General features: G+C 37.7%; 2 protein-coding genes across 3 annotated transcripts; both read right to left on the bottom strand.

The window, feature by feature from the left end:
• Positions 1–726: 726 nt before the first annotated feature.
• Positions 727–8,085, bottom strand: tfa (transferrin-a). Of its 2 annotated transcripts, XM_086173274.1 has the most exons (17): positions 7,928–8,083; positions 7,653–7,801; positions 7,160–7,262; positions 6,489–6,680; positions 5,433–5,562; positions 5,181–5,236; positions 4,580–4,743; positions 4,314–4,476; positions 4,034–4,197; positions 3,836–3,932; positions 3,715–3,732; positions 3,219–3,383; positions 2,551–2,701; positions 1,966–2,033; positions 1,694–1,875; positions 1,168–1,360; positions 727–1,073 (listed from the first exon to the last, which is right to left on the bottom strand). In XM_086173274.1, the coding sequence occupies exons 1-17, from the start codon at positions 7,968–7,970 to the stop codon at positions 1,027–1,029; spliced, it is 2,085 nt and encodes a 694-aa protein (XP_086029400.1). In that variant the 5' UTR covers positions 7,971–8,083; the 3' UTR covers positions 727–1,026. The 2 variants fall into 2 exon arrangements, with proteins under 2 accessions (XP_086029400.1, XP_086029401.1); XM_086173275.1 differs by having other exon boundaries at positions 1,694–2,033; positions 7,928–8,085.
• Positions 8,086–15,904: 7,819 nt separating this feature from the next.
• On the bottom strand, positions 15,905–24,278 carry ubxn7 (UBX domain protein 7). The gene is made up of 11 exons (XM_086171953.1): positions 24,173–24,278; positions 22,621–22,774; positions 21,654–21,718; positions 21,468–21,533; positions 20,951–21,063; positions 19,532–19,678; positions 19,111–19,201; positions 18,742–18,872; positions 17,970–18,468; positions 17,035–17,114; positions 15,905–16,935 (listed from the first exon to the last, which is right to left on the bottom strand). The coding sequence occupies exons 1-11, from the start codon at positions 24,276–24,278 to the stop codon at positions 16,774–16,776; spliced, it is 1,614 nt and encodes a 537-aa protein (XP_086028079.1). The 3' UTR covers positions 15,905–16,773.
• Positions 24,279–25,102: the final 824 nt, after the last annotated feature.

Below are 25,102 nucleotides of genomic sequence, written 5' to 3'. Positions count from 1 at the left end.
AAATTGTAAAGATGCACCTGTTGAGAAACTAAGAAAATAACCGCAAGAATCTTTGCAATATAATAACTGATGATACATATGAGGCAATCAAAAGTATAAGTAGGTGATCTTGGGAGAAATAACATTTGTGTTGCCCAAAGAGCCTGGTAAGGTTTCGGGCTGACGATCCCATCTGCAAGGCTGACGCATCACAGTCGTGATGTCATTTAAATGAATTAAATTTAATTAAAAACAAATGAGAGAGCCCAATACATTCACTTGTCTTCAGGATCAGCGTGCCTGAAAATCAGTATCATTTGCTTTTGTTTTACAGGCAAAAGATAGCAAGGTGGCTCATTGGTTTGATTGAGACCATTTGGATATAATCATCAGCATCCAGGAATGATGGATTTTGGGTACAGGGGGACAGGGGTTAGGAAACTGTAGGTTCTAGTTGGGCTCTATTTAGCTTAATAACTCACAAGTGGGGGGAGAACCAGCAATATGATACACTCTGGTTGTCATATAAGAGTGTTAAGGGAGAGGTCAAGGTGGCTTGTCATTTAGTTACCTTTTAGCTCTGTCATGTAACCCTCCAACACTACAATTTAGCACAACATGCTATAGTTATCAATCTTGACAAATTTCAACAATTATTATGCTTTGAAAGCGTGATAAGGAAAGACCCAAAAATGTACTTTACATAATATTCAAACAGGACCCATTCTTGCAACACAGTGACACAAATTTAGGCTTTTAACGGTTTATTTGAGGAGGGTTTAGCATGTATTGATCCTGTAACAAACAGTATAACATCTTTTAAAAGCATGAAAAAAAGTTACAAGAGAACTTCAAACATCAAGTGAGAGTCAATTCATGATAGACAGGTGCGCAATATATCTGTTTACTTGTTGTACTTGTAGAATGAGTCTATATCATAATCATGAAGAAAATACAGAAAGCTATATATTTTCATCCAGTTTGGGAAGTGTAGAAGAGGCGCTTGACTCAGTGCCAGCAGAGGTACTTCATGCTCCAAAGACCCCTCTAGGATTTTTGCTGACAGCTATGGAAAGTGCAAGCTCTCTCCAGATCTGTTCAAAAGAGAATTATTTCAATTATTTAAGAATGCAGAGAGACACATTGATCATAATTGTTATGAAAGTTCAGCATCACAACATCACAAACCTGGAGTATTGTCACTGCATTGCCTCAGTGAGTTCATGGCATCCATGTATTCAGGACCCAAGAACTGCTTAAATGTTGTTCCAGATGGAATCTCCTGAAGACATTTGGTGGAGTCCTTGAAGAGGAGGTTTTTTCCTTGTTGAGATTGGAACAGATTGAATGATGGGTTGCTGCCAGAGGTGCCAAACTTTTCCTGTGAAAAAAATAACAAAATTTAGCTTTATATAGAAATTGTCACATTGACCTTTGAGATTGTAAGTCAAATCATTCATACATTCATGTCAAGGTCAAAAGTCAGCACAAGGAGTGTGCAGCAACTCCACAAGAGATAAGTATAAAATAAGAAAACAACAGAAACCCAAATAAGCTGGGACAGCAGTGCCCGGCACTCAATGGAGGGGGTCAACAATGGGTTACAAAATAATTACTCGATTTATTCTGGGTAAAAAATGGTGAAAAAAAACAATTTGAAAAGAAGTAAATTGTTCGTAAACCAGAAAGCATAGCTGCCAACTTAATTCCTTACCTGCTGGTCCTGGAGAACGCGAATTACGTCTGAACGGCTTTCTGGGCGAGTCACCACAGCATGTGCTGGCACCAAAGCCAGGTTGCAGGAGGCAAATTCAGAGATTTCAACTGGCCCCTTTCCAGGACAGATCAGCTGATAGTCAGAAGCCCTAACACCGCTTGCCCATGCTGGGCCATTTCCTGACAAGAAGACAGAAGAGAAAAACGTTAGCTTTGGAGGATCAATTGGCTTTTCCTTGGAGCGTGAACGCAATCTGGTCTCTTTCTTACCGTCACTGTTTTCTGGAACAATTGTGTGTTTGATAAAAGCAACATCGCCAGCACCCTCAACAAGACACCTAAAATAAGAACAGCATCATTTGTTATGTGAATGAAAAATCAAGATGATCTATGCATTTATAAAATTTAAATGGAATTTGATCATTTCATATAATGGACTTATTTGCTTTGTTTTCAAGAGATAAGTACTTCAGTTATTACCAAAGACAAAAGCTGGACTGAATGTCTAGATTAGAAGAAAAGACTACCATCACAGATCAAGCTGTCATAATGTGGCTTGTTTCAGAGGATTAAGATGAAAAGCTGAAAATGTATTTCCCAGAAAGCACTAAACGTATGCAGATACCTAAAAATATCTAATTTTTATATTTTACATCTATACTTGCAATAAACCTCATCTGACAAGATGCTATATTATCTGAATACATTTATCGTCTTCCGTACTTCACCTTTTCTTAATATTAGCACATACTCAGAAAGAAAGCACTTTAAAAAAACTCCCTGAATGATTAAAAAATTATTAAATGTCCATTAAGATCCAATGCAAGGAATACATTTTGGATTTGGGCTTACTACCTGAAGGCTCCAGCATAGCCGTAGTATTGCTCATCAGCACTAGCTCTGCATTTGGCTTCGTCTCCCACCGCTTTGCCACTACCAGCACATTGCTTGCAGAAAGAGGAGCCGGATTCTGCTCCAGGGGCACAGCCACTGGAAAAGAATTGCGCTGAGGAGGCAAGGCATTAATGTTAGGCTATAATATTTACATGAAAAAAAGTGTGCAGCCCAAGTTAATGGCTTTCTGGTCCACTTAAGTGAAGCTGCCAAAATATGTGACCGAGACTGCTCAAAGAACTACTTGAATGATAAAACTGCTGTGTGAGCATGCATACATATGTGCATGGGCACGTGCACGTGTGCGTGTGCGAACACACACACACACACACACACACACACAAATGCACATACACACACAATTCTTAAACTAGGGGGTTATGGAAATACTTTTCAATACTGCCAAATTTATGTGGGATTTCCCTGTTTTTTTATTGCTTGTCAGATATTAAAATTGGACATTTATCATTATTGAAATGTCTATGTTGTTTCCCCCCTTCATCCCAAAACCCCTTTTTTAAATGTGTGACATGGGTGACAACCCTGCCAAAAATTGTTATGAACTTTAGAATTCAAGACATTTTTGATTTACAGCACAAAGGTTGGAGGAAGATAAACAAGGTACTTACAGAAGTCACAGTTATTTGTTATTTTGTGGATGTGACCCATCGGGACATTCCAGCCAGCAGTTCGGCCAATACCTGTGTGACAAGACCTCTTGCCACGCAGGGTATCCCAAGTCACACCTGAGTCCTTTTTCACTACAGCAACTGCATAATAAGATGAGGCACTACCTGCAGGAAGGAAACAAATGAAGAAATGCTTCAACAGACTGTCTGAAAATATAACAATGGTAATCAAATTAAAATGTGAATGATTTAAGTGAAAGATTTTCCTGACTGATGAAAGCACATATTTATAGTACTTTTCACAGTTCTCCCTGGCATCTTTATTAACAGGGTTTAGCACTGCAGTTTAACTGCAGCTATCGATGACTGGAAGTATTTTAGATTTTATCATTTAACTTAGCAAAGAATAAGGATAACAATTACATCCTGCTAATAATACAGACCACCTCAGGTTGGTCAGACCTGAAACGATCAGGAAGATAAGCAGTTTTAATACCTCCAGAACTGCACTCTCCTGTGAAGAGAGAGAGGAACAAATGTAAGTTATGTCGAGAAGGTAGTATATAAAATAAAATGACATTATGGCACATGGTAGTTTTCATGCAATTAATGCATACCTTGGTCATACTGCTCCACCATAACAGGGACCAGGCCACATTTCCCTGCTGTGAATACCTGTCCTCCATCCACCGCCATTGCATCAGCTTTTTTATGCTACAGTGAGAAGGACAGATGATCTTCAGAGACACTAAATAAGGCATACAATTCGCATGCATGTGAACAGATCTACGTATATCCTATCCATTTTAGATTACCATGATCATCTTCAAACAATCTTCAACAGTTGGGGCATTCTGGCATTCAATAGAGGTGCCACTTGCTCCGTCACTGTTGATGCTCCAAGTGTCACACTTGGTTGTCTCGGCGTGACCCACGGCACACCATTTAATGGCAGAAGATGAAGCGCCTGGTGTGGGCTCTGCAATGTGAAAAAAACATTACATTGATGGCCCATTTATCATGCACATGTCACCATTCGATGTGTTGAATGGTTATTTGGGTTCTTTTTTTGTCTTGACTTGACTTTCGGATTACCTTTCTTAAGGGAACGGACAATACTCATGTATTCAGCACCCAGATAAAGGAATGAGTCTGTGTTTGGGGGGGTCCGCACCAGCTTCACTGTTGAGTCTTTGAACATCAGGTTTTTGGTGGGAGCATAGTCCTCAGAGGAGAAGAGTTGGAAGTCCTGTAAAGCCTTTAAAGAATGCGAAAAGTTACACATTTATTACAATTAAGTTCAATTCTTTGCATGGTTTGAATAAGTCATACTAATTGGAAGAGATAATATTTCACTGTACCTGTGCTGTTTCAAGGCTGTTCCAGATTAAATCAGCCAGCTGTTGATCCTTTCGGGTGACAACAGCGTGAGCAGGTACTTTGGCGAGGTGGCAGTCTCTGAAGCTGTCGATAGGTTTTCTTGTGTTGTCCTTGCAAAGCAGCTCGTACTTGGCCTTTTCAGAGTCTGAACATAAAAATGGCTTGATTGGTTTTGTTTTGTTCCTTTTTTTTTATCTTCTAAGTGTACATTTTTATTAATCTCTTTGGAGCATTGAGTTCATAGGGCAGCAGTTATGTTGTCCACAAGGATGTATCAAGCAAAACAATTCACAGCTGTTGCGAGAATACAATGTTCCTGATACTAATATCAAATTGTCAAATTTTTAACAATACAAATCAGATCAAAATTTATTAGACTGAACATATTGCTAAATGGACAACATTTGCAAATATTAAATCTAAATTGAAAGATGTAAAATGTGTCAAAGAAGTTAAGACATTCACACCATAAAGCTCAAGTGAGTTACTGAATATCATAATACAGATTTGTGGAAAACTGATCATTTTTTTCCAAGCCACCCCTTTATGAAATACCGGAACTGATGATCTTATGATACTAACCAGGTACAGTGAGGTGTTTTACAAATGCCACTTCTCCTCTGTCCTCTTCCAGACACCTAATATTATAAGCAGATCATAACTGAATCAGCATGTAAGGATTGCCTTTTCTGATATATTGTGTTATAAGTTAAGAGTATATTTTCACAAAAGGTTAAAGAGAAAACCGATGAAAAAAAAAACGTCATAGGAAAGTATGGGCTGTTGCATTTGAAAAGAAAAAAGAAAGAAGCAAAGAAGCGAACAGATACTGACTGGAAAGCTCCACTGTAGTCGTAGTAGGGCTCCCTATGGGATTTTGAGCAGTCTCCTTTGCAGAGCTGACACAATTTGCTGCCCTTTGCTGCTCCTGGGACACAGCTGGCTTGGAAGAACTCGCTTACAGCTGAAAAAATATAATAAAATCATGTTCATCTGTAATTTTGTGTGTGAACACTGTATATGTGAAGGCAGTCACTGATTCAAAGATGAAGCACAACATGGTGAATTTGGATAATGAGCTAACAGCCGTCACAATTGACATTTTGATCATGAAAACCACATAACTCCAACAGATGGGCCATTGTAGTATAATTGGTGCATATATTGTATTTTCTAATCAAACGCTGTGTTGACTATTATTGATCAATATCTCTAGCAGTGTTAGTATAAGGTCGCGTAAAGATTCAGACCGATCAATTTTACAAAGATCGTTTTTCAGAAAAACAAACAAACAACAGAAACATATTAAAATGATTCATTTGCTCTGGTATCCAGAGTGTATTATAAATAATTAATCTTGTTAAACTTTATTGGATTACAAAATAAAAAAATATCTATCTTTCAGTGCAAACTTTCATATGATCTTGTGTGTCAGCAAATGGTCAGTCCAGCAAATCTGCGCCCTCTTGTGTTCTTCGATCACTTGATATTGGCATCAGTGAATCACCTGTGCAACGCTTACTGTCACATTTGTATATATTATTGTACTATATGGAACCATGGTGCATTTACCATCGCTGAATGTGACCAACAGGATGATAACATCACTGACAGCAATGTTTATCAGTAAGATTATTTTATTATCCAATTTGATTTTGTGTTCCTTTGATCAAACTTGTACAAACTGAATAAGTGTAAGGTCCATTGAGGTTGCTGACCCTCGCATGTCCAACAAAATACCGAAAATATAATTTAATTCCCATAGATACGGTCCTGATTAAACTACAAGGAAATAGTAACTCATATCTGATGGCTTAACCTTGAATGATGTATATTTTATGTGCCTTTCTTAACTTGGGGAGTCGAATTAATGTTGTAAGGGTAACTCACCCTCTTCCAAAGGCTTGTCTTCAATGCCGGCCCAGTTGATTATATCCATGGACACAAGAGTTCCAATTGGAATATTCCAGCCAGCAGATTTTCCTAAACCAGTGTGGCAGCTTTTCTTCCCAGCAAGGTCTTTGAGGAAAAATGGGGTGCCCTTCTTTACCACAGCAACAGCGTAGTAACAGGTTTCCGAAGCTGGATATGAAAAGAGATTGTGGTCAAATAATGAGAGAGCAATGAAACATATTTAAGTTCTCCAAAGTTTCCCATTGGAATATAGATGATATTTAATTTGTTGATTTCATTTTCTTGACTTGGAAAAAAAAAACAGGTTCTCAGACATGTTGACGGAGCAGCAGGAGCTGGTGAAGGTGTTGGAGCTGTACCAGCGAGATACAGTTGGAATAAAATCCACACACAGCATTGGCTGGAAGTGCACATATATGGATGGATGCATCTCATTGTTAAAAAGTGTATCTGTCTCACTCATGATGAATGTTTGTTTATGGTGCAGACATCAGGGTCGCACAAAGGTCTATAAAGTATTTTACAAACATTGTAATACCAGGTACAAAAAAACAATGCAAATAGTAATAATACGATACAGAGTTGAAGCGTGCCTCAAAAATGTTGTTTATATTGTCTTCAAAAAAGCATTATGTAGGTTAGCATACCTTCACCATAGTCTTCTGCAGCAATGGGCATCAGGTTGTAGTTTATCAGCCCAGCAGTGTAAATGTCTCCCCCGTCCAGAGTTACGGCATCAGCCTCACCATCCTGTTAGAGAAATCAGATTACTTCCTTCCCCAAAACCAACAGTAACAGATTCAATGACTCCAATATGAATGCCATTTATCTATCACGATATGTTATTTATGTTTGCACGGCAAGTTAGTGGCCCTTTTAACATTGCTCATGTCATTTACCATTACTGCATTTCCTTCCTCTTACCTGCCATGAATGATGATTTTCTACCATATGATCGGCATTCTCTTAAGACTGATGTCAGTCACAAAATGATGCTGCTACTTATATGATAATGTGTTATATGCAATATTATTCATAACAAGCCTAAAAGACAGCAGCAAGCAAAATCATATAGTCGCATTTTACTCTGTGTTGACTGTATAGTACAGTGTGTTTTTTTTGTGTCTTAAATATACTTACCTTGATTGCAACGATGCAGCCAAAAGTGTTCTCTTTTTTCACACAGGAGAACACGCTGGCTTTGGCGGCAAGGTTCATGCATTTCTGTAATTCTTGGTCTGACAGGACGCACCACCTCACCTTCTGAGTGGGGCTTGCAGACCCCAGGGCTGTGAATAAAAAAAAGATATTTTTTTACAAATTTCAATTCAATTGAAAATAAGTAAATACAATAATATATAATAATAATATAAATAAAATAACAATAGAAGCGTGCAGGTATGAGTTGTCTTTACCGAGGCACCCGAGCAGCGCACAGAGGAGGAAGAGAGGCTTCATCTTGGACAACGGGGTCTCCGGGTCAGCAGTGTTGTCTGAGAGGAAGCTCTGCCTTTTATAGCTAAACACCCCCACAGTTTGCTCAACTCTCCTATTGTGTCTGTGTGCGTGGACACATGCATGCGCTTGTGTGCACCTTTGTTTTCTGCTGCACTGGATGACTGACAGAGATCACATGCTGGGTATTTTCCTCATGAACATTCAGCCTGTTTTTTACTGAGTATCAAAGTGTGGGAAATAATCTGGTAACCGGAGAGTTTTAATGAAAAAAAGGGACGATCAAGAGTTTCCTCAAGGACATTTTTTTTTTTTTTTTTCATTTATTATTTCCACTGACAACAGCGCAAAAGAAACTGTTTAGGATGACTAATCTGACTTTGCAACTAATTAACCGCTCTAAAAGTAAAGGTTAGGGTTAGGGTTAGGGTTAGGGTTAGTCATTGTTGTGTCATTCAGTTTCTTCATCATCATTTCTTCATCATCACCCCTTATTATTTTTGCAACACAATTTTCAAGGAGTTCCAACCAGTTTGAGATTTATAAAAAAAAAAAGGTTTCAGGGACGTCTGTAGCATATTGCTAAATTTAAATGAAATCATAATTCTTTTTATGATTTCAATGACCAGTTAGAATATGCCATACACCAAAGTATTTTAATATGAATATGGCATCCAAATCATTATTTTTACAGTCACTATTACCTAACACTGGATTTTTAAATGAAACGTTGAACAAATTCTCCTTTGTTTTGATGAACAAATATTGACAAAAAGCAAGTCAATAGGTTTCACAATACATGCCATGTTACAGGATGGGGAAACTCCAGAAGTTCCTGGATGTGGTAAGGATCTATTTCACACTCAAACAAGACACTCTTTGTGACTAGTGACTGATAGGGGGATAAAGAAACTGGGTTACATCGTATGTTTGATTCTTAATTCATCAAAACACATTTCCTTCTAAGTCCGTCTCTTATAATATGCCATCGCTGAACCTTAGCTGAAGTACTCCTCTTGAACCCTTGTGTGGCCCAAGATAAGTCATTTTTACTGTAAAGAGTCTGATGTCAAGTTGCCTCCATTATATTCACTTGCATGTTACCTTTGTCAAAAATGTGGACAATGCTGCCAGTCTAAGTCAGAAATGTTTGGACGACAAAGAGTGAGAGGTAAGTTTATTACAATCAAACGGCCCCTTTGTTCCAGAAGATGAAGATACGTGATACTTTTCACGTTACAGACTTACGTTGTCACCGACAAAAAGGCAAAGCCCCATCCTTAAAGACTGTAGTTTACGAAATTGTATTTTACTAGCGCACTGGCACTGAAATGCCAGTAAACTGTATCCGAACTTCCTGTATGATGAGCAAACAGTTTCAGAATTTCCGTTTGTTTATTTCTGATAATTGAACACTATTTATAAATGTATACTTGACAACTTTCTCGGCCACAAAAAGACATTCAGACTCGCTTGACAAGATGAATCTCAACTGCTTTGTTTTCTTCTTTACTCAGCCTGCTCTTGACATATTCGTTATACAAAATACAAAAGGAAATGCCATTTACTGTTATTGGTCATTGATCAGACTGGAGCCTGTAAATATTTATAGGTATTAATCTCAACGTCTCAGTCAAAGTCAAAGATCTGCGTAAGAATTGGTGCGTAACTTTTTTTTAAATTGATCTATATGCTAAATACTCATTCAACTTTCAAATCAGCATCACGGAGAAAAGACATTCTGTTAATGGAAATACAGGGTAATCAGTATAGTAATGGTATAGTAATACAAAAAACACTGCATAGTCTCCAACCTAAATGATAGATGCAAACATATCGTGGGAGAAATCATTTCCCACGCTGTTTCCATACACTTTGGAACTGTATTAGTCAGTGTATCCTCTCTAAAATTATCAAAGCAATCAAATCCTTGACCTCAAAGGGCATTTTACTCAACTTAGTTTGCATTACGAAATGCTGATCAGAGGCCTCAGTGTTCCTAAAACTGTAGTCCTGCTGAGTTACAGACAATCTAACCCTGACCACTGTCTAACCCTCTAATTTCTAAAAAGACATTATTTATGCCCCAATTTACAAACATAAAACCATGCTCAAAATAGAGATATTTTTCCCATGCTTTTGACTAACAGATGCTTCAGTATTAGATTATTATACTCAGGATTAAAAACTCAATTTCACAATTTTACACAATTTTACTTTTGATGAATTTTGCAAGTTATTTGTACAAGCAAAGTTTCATTCGTCATTGAATAAAAATGTACTTGTGCTAATAACCTGTACCTCTTGAATAACCTGAACGAAGAGTAACAAAGCAGGACATGTTTGATCGTTTGTCTAATAAGCCTGCTTTAAAAGTATCTGATTTATTTCACACCTTTACAGTTCACAATGTGGTGCCTGTATCCACAAAATCTAAAGGCTGAAAATTGAGCCCAACTTGTATTATGGCAAGCTTAAAAGCATTTTTATAGAACACTTTAGCACTGAAACCCACTGTTCTCCCTATAAATATGTAGTTTTCTGGGAAACCTCCTAAATCAATAAAACCAGAGTTGCAAAGCCAAAGCTCTCCATGGACTAATGAGCCAATATTACAGAAAATTTGTAGTATTGATATAAAAACCCAGGATAGGTGACATGCTTTGTGTAATTCTTTTGTCATGTGAAGCAATTTAATCTCATTTATATGAGATTAATGTCCTTGTCCTTGGATGGATGTTAATGGCAGATTAAATGACAGAAATTGTAATAATGTATCTTTAAATCCGAACGGACTAATGTACCATTACTTGTTGCAGTCATTTGCTGCTTGAACTCTGTATCCACTCAGCTGATGATAAGCTGGACACATATTTGATTAGTCAGTTTTTTAGACTTGTTTCATGTGTTTGTTTTTTTTTCTCATTTTCACTTGTTCTACATGCTTTAGTTTCTATTGTAAATCAACTAAATATATTGTTGGTTTGATTTTTCTTGATCAGACTTTGTTGTGAAGATAAAGGAACACAAACATTATGCGGATAAGTGAGAAAACTCTGTTAATCCCAGAGATAACGTTTCTTTATATTCTCTCTATGTATATTGCTCTCTCATTAGTTAAGACTGCTCACTCTCTTTCTTAAGTTCCCATTTCAATTTCCTAATTTATTGTAAATGAGTGTATAAATCTGTGCAGAGATTTGACTAACAGTTACAACACTTGTTTAGCAGCACTTTGTGATGAAAGTCACCAACGTCTGCTCTGTGGTAAATGGATAAATAAAAGATGCACACTATCCTCCTTTCTTGTCACTTGACTTCTGCATTGTTGGAAAAAAATCCAGCACACAATATATAATAATGGCTCTTTAGTGATCAATAGTAGCTAATATTTAAACTGCCTAAACACTTTATTACTCAAGCTTCACTTGATAACACTGAGACTCTTGTGAGTAATTGGTTTTCTAGCAGAGACTCACAATACCATCTTCACTGAGTTAAATTGAAGGCAGATAAGGTTATCATCAAAGCTCTTTTTTCCTGCAAAACAAAGGGTACTCAGTTAGGAGATAGTAGATTGACATAAAACGAAAACATCCTCTCAGCTTCTCATTATACTTTGCGATGTTTGCTTTAAAGTCACTAATACATCACACAGTTAACTATATTGTGAAAGACGCATTCCTACAGAATAGAAATCCTTGAAAGTAAATGTTTTGAGGAGGCAAACCGGCATTAGAGGTTAAATCATCCTCAGTTGAGGATGAGGCATCAATTTTACTCAGTATTTCCTGGATGCAAATTGTATTTAAAACATAATAGAAGAATTAGAGTAATAGCAAACCTGACCAGGACACAGAGGTGCTGCAAAGCTGCAGGACATCTGAATTTATTGCGTTGTGCCGTAATTTCACTGCCTGCCATTACAATAATCCCCGACAGTCAAGAGACGTCTGGTGTTGTTGGTGTCATGTCAATCATTCCGTCACATTCATTGTGATTCTTAATGGCTTCACCCATTAAATGTTAACCACAAGCATTTGTTAAGAACGTTCCATTTTCATTTCTTTCTGGATCACCTTTTCCGGGTGATCAGTATGATTTTGTAAACACAATGTGGGCGCCATTGGTCAAGTGGTCAGAATAATATGGAAAGATGGAAAATAAAAAAATAGAAGTATTTGCTGTTATCAATGATGTATTTGCTTGACATCCAAAAGTGCAGGGTAAGTGGTCAGCTGAATTATTTCCAACTCAAATTGCGACATCGTGCGTCCTTTCACTCTGATTTGTTGGGTCATTGTGCAATCCATCTCCGATTGGTAGTTGCACGCAACCTTATTCTGATTAATTGTGAAGGTAGCCTGCTGTGTTTGGTCCCCCCCAATTTGTGGCCATTGACTGACAGAGATCAACTGACGAGGACTAGACCAAAGGTCTGAGCTGAATCCGTTGCCCTGGTGATTTCATCCATCGCCAGGCTACATCCAACGAACATAATCTTCTTTTACTATCAATGCCTCCACCCGTGAGAACAGTGGCCCCATGGAGGTATTTTGTTTCCGAGTTGTCTATCAGCTCTTTGTGAACATGACATCTCAGGAATGTCAATGTGGTTTTCTTCAAATCTGGCATGACACCTGCTTGGACTCAAGGATGAACTAACAGAAATTTGGAAATCACAGGTAATCTTGTCTATATAAAACGTATGAAAGAAATATACAACCACAATCAATGCAGTATTTCTAGTTAGAACCGGAGGGATTTGACTGTGAGTAAAAAGAGTGATCTAATTTTGTTACATGTTCAAATGTTTCTTTCCTACATCTAGAAGCTGCTTTGAGGATGATCTAGGGATGTTTGGCCCGCACATAAAATTAGTGAGAATGTGAAATAATGGGACATAAAGTTACCCCCAAAAAGAACTACCTCTCTTCTTTACCACCATGCTAAAAATTACTCTGGGTTTTTAAAAGCTGGTGCTGATCAGAGCCAGTCAGTTGATATTGATACAAGGAATTAATAGGAGACCTGATTAATCAGAGCTGGACTTAAGGAAGTTCTTTAAAATCCAAGGATATACTGACTAGGCTGGCTTTAAGCTGATCTATATGAGCAGCTGTTATTTGCACGAAAACATGACTTTCTCAGTCGTAGATATTGAAAGTGATGAAGAACCAGGAATGGTTTATGATGTCAAGGATTCAGGCGTCATATGCATTGAAGCCAGAAACTCCTCAGCGGTGAAATGGTCTGAACCTCAAGTCATGGCACTATAGTTATTGGTAAGAGGCTGATACTTTTCCCATACAATTACTAGGAAGAACTCAAACATTTTAGATGAGAAAGTGTTGAAACAGTTTTGCACATAAGGGGAGGATGGAAGTCAAGATAACAGAAGTCATCTGTTAATTCCAGGAGAAATGATGGAGAGGATGATGGGAGTTAAAATTTAAATAGATATCCTTAAGGGGAGGGTTAATTTGCAATTGTTGTTTTGGAAATAATTTATTGAGTAGTGATTATAACTGATGCTTTAGATAGATGTGCAAATTCAACCATGCAATTTATTTGCCCTCTATCTGCTTTCTGCTCTTCTTCACTGTCTTTTGACAGTCCAGGTATATTGATGTGGTCTTGGATGTTTGATTAGAAGTGACATGGCAAAGCCAAGACAATAATATCAACCCAAAGTCAGTAGTAGCAGACTTTAAAAACTCACTGAATCTAATAGGCACAGTTGAGGAGTTGCCTTGGAAGATGAAACATTTAAACGGCCTGATACACAAACATCTCCCTGTCTAGGTTTTGTTCGATCTTATGAATGGCTCATTCACAAGCATCATTGCATCAAATTAATTGATAATCTTTCTCAGATCAACAGAGAAAAGTAGCTGGAGAGAAAAAGTAATCAATTTTATGGTTCTTTAAATTAAAAGTACTACTAAGTTCTTAATTGTTTTAATACAGAAAAATAATGTTACAATTTCTAAAACATTTATGATCATACTTACTAAAGACAGAAAGGCCATCACCAATCATCTATTTGAAGTAGATTTGAATTAGAAATATGGCGTGCTGTGTGTGACGGAAGCGGAACATTCTCTAGTTGAGGTTGGTGCTAAAAGTAAATTAAAAAAGTTGACATAATAAAATCTTGAAGGAAAGGCAAGATTCATAGATATACACCCTCCAGTTGCTCCCGACCTGCAGCAGTTTTGACATGGATTTTTCAGTTGCGCTCCCAGATCTTGTGTAAAATTAGGGATGCCCCTTCAACCATTAACTTTCATTGACACTATTCTGAGAACGACCTAAAAGCTCTTAAGATAACAGAGGTCATCATCCTATTATGCAACAAACAATCCAATGCCAATGCTCTAATGTTTAGCCTTTCAACCAGATAATTTGTATTGAAATAATAGAAGATTTTCTCTTCAAAGTAGCCAGAGTCCATTGAAATGTGGGGAGGAGTTTTGATCTATTCGTGCACCGGTTTGTTTCTCAATCAATTTGCTCAGTAAAAATGAATGGCTGAGACATGAATTATACATTTTTATATGTCAGCCACTCTTTCCAAATGTCATTTTGCATGTATTGACCCTATATGTATACTCTTATACTTCCAATATATCACAGACTGTTGGATTTCAATGTGCAATGCTTATTTGTTCAATGTTTCTCTAATAATTGTCAACTGTGGGTATTCAGAAATACTCTTTTCCAGCATTCATCCAATGAAGAAGGAAAGGGGTGAGGGAATGCCCTTAAGGACACTTATTCCTGTGTCTACAAAGTATGTCATCTATTTGCGCAGCTGCAGGTCCTTTTCTTTCAACTCTTGACCATTGACCCCTACAGATGGTGTTGCGGAGGACCAAAAAAAACGAATGTGACGAATACATTCAAAATTCAAGAAACTGGCAAACAATATTTCTTTCAAAGACTCTGTGGAACATCCAATCCAAATTTAAGATATTGATCATACTTTGTGTAGGCTGCTTTTCAAAATATCACACACTTTTTCCTATTATTAAGGCTGGATTTTAAACCGCTTATGCTGAACAACAGATAAGAAAACCTGACCGTGATTTTGAGTTGGCATTGAAGTGAGTTGGGTAAGAGACCTTTAAGAAATGATTATTGCCACCTTTAATCGTTGTTGCTGTGATTCCCAAATTGATTTCGAATGTATAAAAATTAGAACTGATCATCGTGTATTTCATATTGACCATAATGCATTTGACTTTTCTGTCATTTCCAAACAGACACAATTGTAAAGAACATGATATTTTTCTATTGGTCACTTGTTTCCTTTTAAAACATTAAACCCCACTATCTGTTCTTACAGGGAATTGAGAGGAACACAGCAATACAGATGCTATGCACATTGATGAACCATTATATTGCAAGATTAGTCACTGTATCTAATTAAAATGTTGTATCGTTGCTTTGTTTTCAATACAAAATTATTCCAGATCCCAACTTGGCTGTCTAGTGTGTTGTGTCATTCAGCTGAACTCCTTAGTTCTCAGACACACATGGCGATCACTTTAAGTTAGTAGCCAGATCATTCAGATCAGCCAAAATGTCAAAGGTTAACAAGAATATCCAGATATTAGAGAGGACGAGAACAGAGATATTGCCTTGCTTGAAACTGCAGATATTTCTGGGAGACAGTCAAAAGACATTTGGCACATATTTTGTTTAAACATTCTGCTATCAGAATGCAGTGTTGTTGTTTTTTTCAATGGATTCTGCTGTTTTTGTCTCCATCTGTGGAACAAAACATTTTATTTGGTTTTTGGAAACTTTCTTGGTATGTATTTTCTTTTTGTTAATCTTGATGGTTTTAGTTGTATTTCTTGACTCCCATCAACGATTTATGGTTTCATTTGATAACTAGGTGTAAAAAACATAACACACCGAGCAAAAGCTTCCTTGGTTTTGGGGATTATATTTAAACATCAGCATAATTTCTTGGCAGCATATAAAAAGAAAGGAAACAATGACTAACAGCTAAATATCAGTCTCTCTATGCCATCTCTGTACAGTGTAGGTCCAACTGATGAGATGTACAGGCCTTCATTCATTCCCTTCTGTATCAAAAGTTGAAATCCAAAAAACATCTACTATTCTCTTGAATAGTTGAGAGAAACTCGAGTTAAACTGTGCAGATTGACCCAATCCTCTCACATACATCAAATACACATTCTTTTGGAGACTTCTGCCTTCCTGAAAAGAACAGTTGTTCAAACACAGACCAAGTGAGTGACCAAAATTGGGTCTGAAAGTTCAAGACTGTGCCTCCCTTTACCTGTTCCCAGGTACAGAAAATAATGAGAAACAGCTATAAAATAAACTTTGATATTCAACGTCCATTCTGGGAGGTAAAAGTTTGTTTTTACAAGTCCCTGGTGACTCATCAAACAGTGATCCCTAATTTGGCTTTCTTTCTACTACTTTTTTTTGAAAATCATACTTTTCTGCTTCTGAGGTGCCTCAAAATCAGAACAGTATGACACCTGCATGAAAAAAGTACATATCTATATTTATATTCAGACATTGAAGAGTTCTGGCATCCTTAGAACCTTACTGGCCAAATGTAGAGGTCTAGAATGGGATTGGGCTGTCAGAAAAGATCAGAGCAGTGAAATAGGAGGGAAAGAAGTCCATCCACAAGCTGAGCCTAATTCCAGGTGAACAGCGGGTTATGGGCTCGAGAACCCGTAACCCAGATCATTGGTGAAACGATGAGGTCAACCAGAGAGATACAGAAAAGTAGAGGCGATAGTTTCAGGAAAAGCTAGTTCCTCTCCTGGACAAATACAGTCTCCTGTGGACAAAGTCCCGCCTCTTGCAGTGTGATATCATAGTCCAAGTGGGTGAGCTTCCTTCTGGGAAAGTTGGTGACAAGTTCGAAGCGTTCATTAGGGTAACCCTTGGACTGGACATGTCTTACCAGTGCCTTGAGAACGAGAGTGACAGAGATACAGTGAGTGAACTCTAATATTTTGGAAGAAGATGCCCTTATATTCAGGCAATACAAAACAAATACAGTTCTTACCAAAAGTTTTGCTTGAGAAGACAAGGAAATTTGCTCTCTCTGTCCATCTGGGTAGCGGAGCATCAATCTGGCCTTTGGACCTATGGACCAAAAGAGGAATAAAAACATTCACAAATCCAAACATCTTTCTTTACACATTAAATGTGACTAGTCTAGGAAACCAGAGAAAACTGTAGATCACAGAAAGTAGTGCATTTGAATTCCGAAGCTTTAAAAATCTCAGCCGGATTTCAGTTCTAAACTGCTAACTTCCAGAGCATTTACTAGCACACAGATAAATATACAACATTGAGGGCACGAGTCAACAGAAGACCTTGAAAGGTTTCATGGTTTTTGTAGTTCAAAACTTTAAGTTTACAAGCTCCACAATATGACTAGACATAGTTCTTTGCTGGGAATACATGGTGTGAGGTCTTGTGAGGCAAAACGATGTTTAAGTTTAGCTACTTTCTGACACACTTTCCAGTAGATATCTGGGAAGACCTAGGAAGAAGTTGACAATACACACATTTAGGAAAACCCAAACTGAAACCTATCCTATTCTGATAATTGTGCCTTGCGGGGAAACTTCTGGATTTTTTCAAGAAACTCAACAAGTCTGAATGAGGCTTTTGAGTGTATAAAAAGTATACCGGTACTTGTAAAAATGTGTAACGTGAATATGAGCTGTCATGGGTGTCTACAGGTATTAAATACATGGATTAAATACGTCCAGATAATTTTCTTCCTAACCAAGACAAATTTTGGAATAAATAATAATTTCCCTCACACTCGTCTTGCAAGTAAATGTTGTATAAGGGGACTAATATATGCTGACTGAATGAAATATCAAGCCTTTAAGGGTGATATCTATAAAATTCAACGTTTTAAATGAAAGTAGACACCCTGTTAAAATAAAAGGTTTGGGTCTTAGTCAGGTTTGCATGTTGCCATACCATTGTCTTCAAGGCAACTGACTTCACAGGTATTAATGCTGGTCTTCGACGGTCCTGCACTCTCAGATGACGTACAAAAGCTCCCTCCAGAATCCGCTTCAGGCTGATGGTGACGAGGACCAACCGCTGAATGCTCCAGGTGGTTCTTTTTGCTTTCTTCTTTCTTGTGACTGCGGCTGTTTTCTTTACACTGAGATTTTCTGTGACAGGCAGAAGAGCTGTCAGGATGAAGACGGTGCTGGACCGCCGACACTGGAGGAGCTGGGGGCTGTTTGCTAGAAGAATTCGGGTCTTCCTGTGGTTCTGGCGTTTCGCCATCAGAGCCATCAACAGAGATAGGACCTTCGCTGTCAGAGAAAGACTCTGCATCTGAGTCATCATCTGACCTAGGGGAGTCTGGGGCCTCGGGGACATTTGAGGACTCGTAGTGGGTTTCCTGTAGGGAGGCTCGGATTGCTGCCTCCAGCTGGCTATCTTCACTGGCATCAATCAGACTCTCCTAGAACAGAAAACACGGAGTGCAGCTATTGAAAACAAATCAAGAAGCTAAGAAGAACGTGACAAAGGAGGGGAACATCATGTACTAACCCAAACTATGGGACACTGGCAAAAACAAGTGTCGTAATCAAAGATCACAACGAATGTGATGAAATTTAGCCAAAACATCAACAAATAAATTGTTAGGTAAAATGTGCGAAAGAGGAAAACCCTCTTTCTGACAAAGAAAAGCTGGGATAAATGCAAGGGCTGACTCATGAGGTGAAAGACGTACAGAGCGAGCTCTTTTTGCGGGGGGAGCGTGGCAGGATGGCCCGTCGAGCTGCCCGTGTTCTGCCAGGAACCCAGTTGCCTGCTCCAAGAATGAAGGCACATCCAGCTGGTTCCACTCCACCATTTTCTGACCTACAGTGAATATTTAGATGATTTTTAAAGGACAGCTGGATAGGGAAATGTAACTTATCGGAGTGAAATGCTGTCAAAGCTTAACGTTGCCATGAGAAATACAAGGTGGTTTTGCTATGTCAGACACTGTCAAATTATCTCTCACACAACAGCTTTTATATTGTATTTTGTGGTGCTATTCCTTTGAATTTATTTGCAAAAATGACATGCCCATACCGCGATATAAATGAAGACTCACCTGTGCGTGGATCAAGGATTGAAATGTAGGGAAACTTGTTCAGCTTATAGAACTGAATGTACCTTTGTCCCTCTTCACTGTCATGATATACCTGTAAATTTATAGCCAAACAACACAAGACAATTGTGGGCTTAAGACACCGACAAATTGACAAGCAAAGAATAATTGTCCATTGCACTTTGATATTACTGTGCATTTAGAAAAAAAAAACAACAAATATCATATCAAATATTTCAGCTAAGGCTGTAGGCAACATCTTTTTGATAAAACAATTGTACTGCATAGATGGTAAAACTTGAATGAAATGATTTTGATTCAAAAGAATCTGACAGGAGGAGGGAATTCTGGTAAAGGTCGGTTCTTTTGCTCCTGAATAAGTATAACAGCATCAACTACGACCACATGGCCTGAGACTGCATACCTGCCAGAATATGAAGTGTTCTCTGATGATTGTCTTTACAGCATCATTGCTCCAAACATCTCTGTTCAAGCACTGGCAAGCAAAGTCCTGGACATTTTGAATATTGATCATCAACCACTTGTTTTCAAGTTGACCACAGTCTTTTGCCTGTAGGTGCAAAAGACGAATGAGAGAAAAGACAGGGTGCAAAGCAGGACTTAGGCAACGCATTTATAAATAAAGAGAGACATTTTATTTGACAGAAGGCTTTTTGTTGTGTCCAAAACTCAACAACACACCCCAAAAAGGTGATACGGATTAAAAGGACAGTTGGTGAGCAATGTTTTCAAGACATATTTTTGCAAAATGAATTTCATTTCAATTTTCAATTTTGTATCCACATTTGAAACCAAACATTGACACCTTGATGAGAGAAAGGAAAAGAAACAAACTCAATAAAGCCTGTTTTTTGTAGATCAGAAATTATCCTTGCTTTTTGTCTGAAAGAATACCAGTTAAGAACTGATAAAATTGACAACAGTAAGATTGAAAAAATAGCAATAGCAACCAGGTGTTCTTATTTTGTGAAATGTTTACAGCTAAAAATAATATGTATCAAATTGAGAATGGTTACAAGAGAAATAATGAAAAGACGCATTTAAAACACCCTAAAATGACTGCTATGACAACATTTGCTCACAATCGTTCAGCTAAGTAAATGTAAATATAATTATTTGTGAAGACTTTGGGGAAACACATTGTTATTTAAGTGAAGAAAACATTCAATGAAATTGGTTCTGTGAGTACAGTAATTTTAGCTGTAACATGGATGAATTTTAAACTGTTTTATTTGGATACCATTTCCACTTTCTAGCTGACAAAATACACTGGAGTGCACTGCTGCCCCCGTATGGAAAAAAAAAAAACAATCATTCTTTGTAAACAGCCTTGACTTTTCTAACCTTTATTTAATCATTGAGCGCTGCTCTGATAGGAATATTTTTTATTAAATTTTATTTTTCAAACAGATCATACATTCTGATTATTTTCAATCCTGGAAGTCACTTAGTACAGCTTCAGCTTGACATGTTCACAAATGGTTGTATTGATTAAGCAGCAAGAAACTGAGATAAGGACATAAGAGAGGTGCCAGATTAATAGTGATCAAATCCCCTAGGATGCCAAGAAGTGCAGGGAGCCACCACCGGGGTTTCATTTTTTACACTTTAAGAAATGATGTAACAAATACTGTAACTTAAAATGGAACCAGTGAGATATGGTTTCACATGTGTGAGGTTGTAACCTGGGAGTCCTTTGCTCTTCCATATAAATTACAACCAGTTAACCATCTGAAACCTTGAGTCTGAGTCTAAGGGTGTGACAGACAAAATTAGCGAATTAAGAATTGTAGTTTAAAGTGTTTGGTGAGTGAAGCCTCACCGTCTCAAAGCTGCCTTTGTGCATAAGCTCAATGGGAGGACGGAAAAGGTCTGCCAGGGTGCTCAGCTTCTTATCCACTGTGCCACCATTACGCAGCTCCTGTTCCTGACGAACTAAAAAAAAAATTAAAAGTGAACAGAAGTCATTATGATCTTGGGAGCTAAGTAAACAGAGACAAAAGTAAAGTGCACATGACTTATACCAGGGAACTAAAGTGAGCTCACTTTAATCTTTGAAGGAAATACATTTATGAATGTCTTATCATCATTGTTATGATGTGAAACATTCCAAAAAACAAAACCGGTTGAGAGATTATTCATCTGCCATGACTACACAGCATGATTTTGAATTTGGCTTCTGAAGCAAAACTGATTCAATATACCGGTGGTGTATTCCTCATTTATTAATTTGTAGATATGATTTCATTCTGTAAGGTGAGACTGGCCCTTTGACAGAGTATTGATGAAAAGACAGCAGTCGTTTTTTCATACAGACTGACTTATTATATTATACTCACTTGTTTCCGTTTGAAAGTCCCTAAAGCCATCAAATATAGAGCGAGCTGGTCTTCTTCGCTTGGGCACTGAAGGTATAAAAAGACACACACCAAAAGTCCCATTCAGAAGAAAATAATCACATTTAGTAATAAATTACATTTAATTTAAAAATCACATGATGCAAAAGTTTAGATTTGGCATAATACCTCCAAATAGTGGTTCTGGTTCCACAAGTATGTCCTGCTTCTGGGGGATTGGTGCTCGTACTTCACTGGCACAAAAGGGAGCATAAAAAAGATTATTCTAGAGAACAACATTATCTCGACTAAACATCCACATTCTCTAAGCACTGGTGATGGTAAATTGCCTGGTAAATTGTGTGGAATAAACGCATTTGTGTCAGTTATATCAAATTCTAGAGAACACATTCTACTTTTTTACAAAAATGGCAAATAATGATTATTTTTAAATGTCCACGTATATGAGTGGGTGAGATAGGAAGGCAATGCCACACAATGCCTAATATAGCAAAGACATGCAAGCTCCTATTGGTACAAAAGTGGTTCTTATCAAAAAGTCAGAAGTATCATCATTTTAATATCACATTTTTTTAAATGAACAGCGATAGAACGGAGAATAATGATTCCTAAAATAATATGATATTTAACTAACCAATCTAATTAAACAAATGGCCTTTCTGTGGATTTTTAGAATACTTCAGAGGGAATTCATGGTACTCACTTGGACAATTACATTTTGAACGGCATCAATATTATTTGCTCCTCAATGATAAATAGTATTACATGATTCCCTGGTTAAGCATAGCAATTGTGCAAATTTCATAATGAATATTAATTATTCCAATGGCCCATGTTTTTCGTTCATAAAATTTGCTTTGTTAAAGCAAGTTTTTAATGGTTTAAATTTGAGCTAGATCTCTGCTTAAACGAGACGCCACCTAACCATTCCACCAAATAACATCTTGCACTTAAAAAAATAATCAAGATTTCTTCCAGCTCATTGTTACCAGGGGTGGGCAGAAAACTTTAGAGCAGAAGGAACTCTACTGAAAAAGTCTCCCTTATCAATAAGAAAAGACAATGCATCGAACAAAGTCCAAAGACCACGTATTGGTCTTATCTGACAAGTATGTGAAGACAGATATAGGCTTACTCTGAGGGGGGAGCTCTACTGCTCGAAGCTGCAGAACTTGAGCTGGTACTGGGCTCCTCTGCTATCCCGCCTCCATCCAGAAACATGGTGACTGCCATCTCCAGGTTATTGTTGCATGCTTCCAACATGTGTTTTCCTACACTCTCTGTGGCCCCTAGGAGACAAACAGACAATTTTGATATAAAGCCTGAGGCCAATCGTATGTGTGACTGACATTTCAAGCTACAAACGAAAGGTTTATATCAATTTTAACTGTGCCACAGAACATTTAAAAAGGTGTAATGTAGAATAGGACATGGAGTTAGTTTATTTTAGTGAGCGCACGACACTCTGCCAAAAGACCCTCAACTCAAGAAATAAGAAACACCCCCTGCGCAAATTTCAATGTAAACACAATGGCATCGTTCGCTGGTGGGCTTATAACTTGTGTTGCCTGTCAATTGTGTCATTTTATTGTGGATTATAGGAAGCTCGTTTTTAAAGCAAAATGCTTTTAATCTGGTGACACTGAGAAGGCAAACTATTTCCATTCAATTATTTTGCCTGGACCTGATGCAACTCTGGGTGTAATTATCATAGCCCATGTGTGTAATAATAGACTTCAAGTATTCAAGAAAGTTACATATTACAATTCAGTAACGGAACAATATGAAACAAGAGGAACGAAACACTACTTGTGATGATCGAACACCCTTATCAAATCCTTACACTATGAATGCAAACCGTTTTTGAGTTATGTCAAGAACAAGCGAGAATCTTGCATTTGGCTGAAAGCCAAAGTATGGTATGCTCTATACGTGTAACATGTAAATAACGCTGAAATACAATGGTCCGTAATGTCTAAAACTGAATGTCAAACTGCAAAAACTTTGTGTTAAAAGTGTGCAGCACGTTTGTCTACAATCACATTTCCGTGAGTACTGCGCATGTCCGTTTCACTTTCCAGTCCAGCAGCAGCCCCAGAATGTCTCCCCCCCCTTGCTCTCTGTGCAATAACTCCAAACTGGCAAATTTTACATCGTGCAAAGGTGAACTAACATTGTTGTGGACATGTGGAAGTACATTCGCCGGTAGAAAGTGTTCGTCCCCCAATGTGTTTAGCATCGCAGTCAGGCTGAGGATGTAGTTAGTCCACATGAAGCCGGGTTAGTGTCGAAGAAGGGAAATGTTGGAGAGTCGACGTCCATTCCACAATATCAGACAACAGGCAAGGCAAAAAGTAAAGAAAAGCAGACCCAGATTCACGATATACTGCGTGTTGTGATCCCCATACAATAGATCCGAATTAACTTTTAAGTAAAGTGGGGCGAATATGTTTTCTGTATGATGCATTGATAATCCCATTTCTGACTATTTCACATGAGTTTATCAGTTAACAGGCTGTGCTTTTCCCTCTGCAAAGCACTGACAGCGCAGGAGCCAGAGCAAGACTTAGCGTCCGTTTTCTTGTCTGCGCAATGATTTTTCTAGTTTACTGGGCGAAACGACTATTCTTATATGATCAACCAAAACGATCTCGTGTTTTAAACGCTAAATTACATGTAATTTTTACCTGTTATTGCTGTGAATTGCTGTATTAACCCGTTCACCCCCGGAGCTGAGGCGTCTCCGAGCGCCGCCATCTTACCGCCACAAACAACAACATAAATGTGGCGCATGCGTTCGGCATCCTTTTTCCGCGAGCCCCATGCGTCACGTTACGTAGGTGCGTGGACTTTGGGAAATGTAGTTTTTTTTCCATGGACGACACACTATTAAGTAAAGGTGACTAGTTCAGAAACTTGTGCATTTTGATCACTTGGTGTCATTAGTAGGTCGTGCTGCCGTTGTGTTTAGACGCAAGTATTTATGTATGCATTCTTTCTAACCAAAGCAGAGACACACTGTTTTCTTTGGAAAATTGTATGTATTGATTGCAAATTTTGTTAACCTGGAATTTTTTTAATTTCCAGATCCAATTACAGCAGGCAGATTTCATGATTAAGAATTCATTGAAGAAAGTTGATTGCATTTATTTTTCTTTCAACAAAGATTCTTCCTTTTGATGATAAAACATTACAATACTTCAGCATGAAAAAAGACAGCATCTACAGGACTGTCTCAGAAAATTAGGATTTTATGATCAAGTTCTTTATCTTCTGTAATGCAATTAAAAAAACAAAAATTGTTTTTTCATGATATTCTAATATTTTGAGATAGGATTTTTGAGTTTTCTTAAGATGTAAGCCATAATCAGCAATATTAAAGTAATAAAAGGCTTGCAATATTTCAGTTGATTTGTAATGGATCCAGAATGTATGACATTTTTGTTTTTGTAATTCCATTACAGATGATAAAGAACTTTATCACAATATTCTAATTTTCGGTGACAGTCCTGTAAGTATCAACTGAAGTTTGCGCTGACAATTTGGAAAGACAATATTATGACACGTGTTTACAGGGACGCACTAATTTTTGACAGACTGTTCCATATTAAAGCTGA

Source organism: Fistularia commersonii, chromosome 25, assembly GCF_037954325.1.
Source record: "Fistularia commersonii isolate RoL2024-O1a breed Wild chromosome 25, RoL_Fcom_v1.0, whole genome shotgun sequence".
NCBI classification, from domain to species: domain Eukaryota; kingdom Metazoa; phylum Chordata; class Actinopteri; order Syngnathiformes; family Fistulariidae; genus Fistularia; species Fistularia commersonii.
Note: the sequence above shows the minus strand (reverse complement) of the source record. Positions and strands in the feature narration are given on the sequence as shown.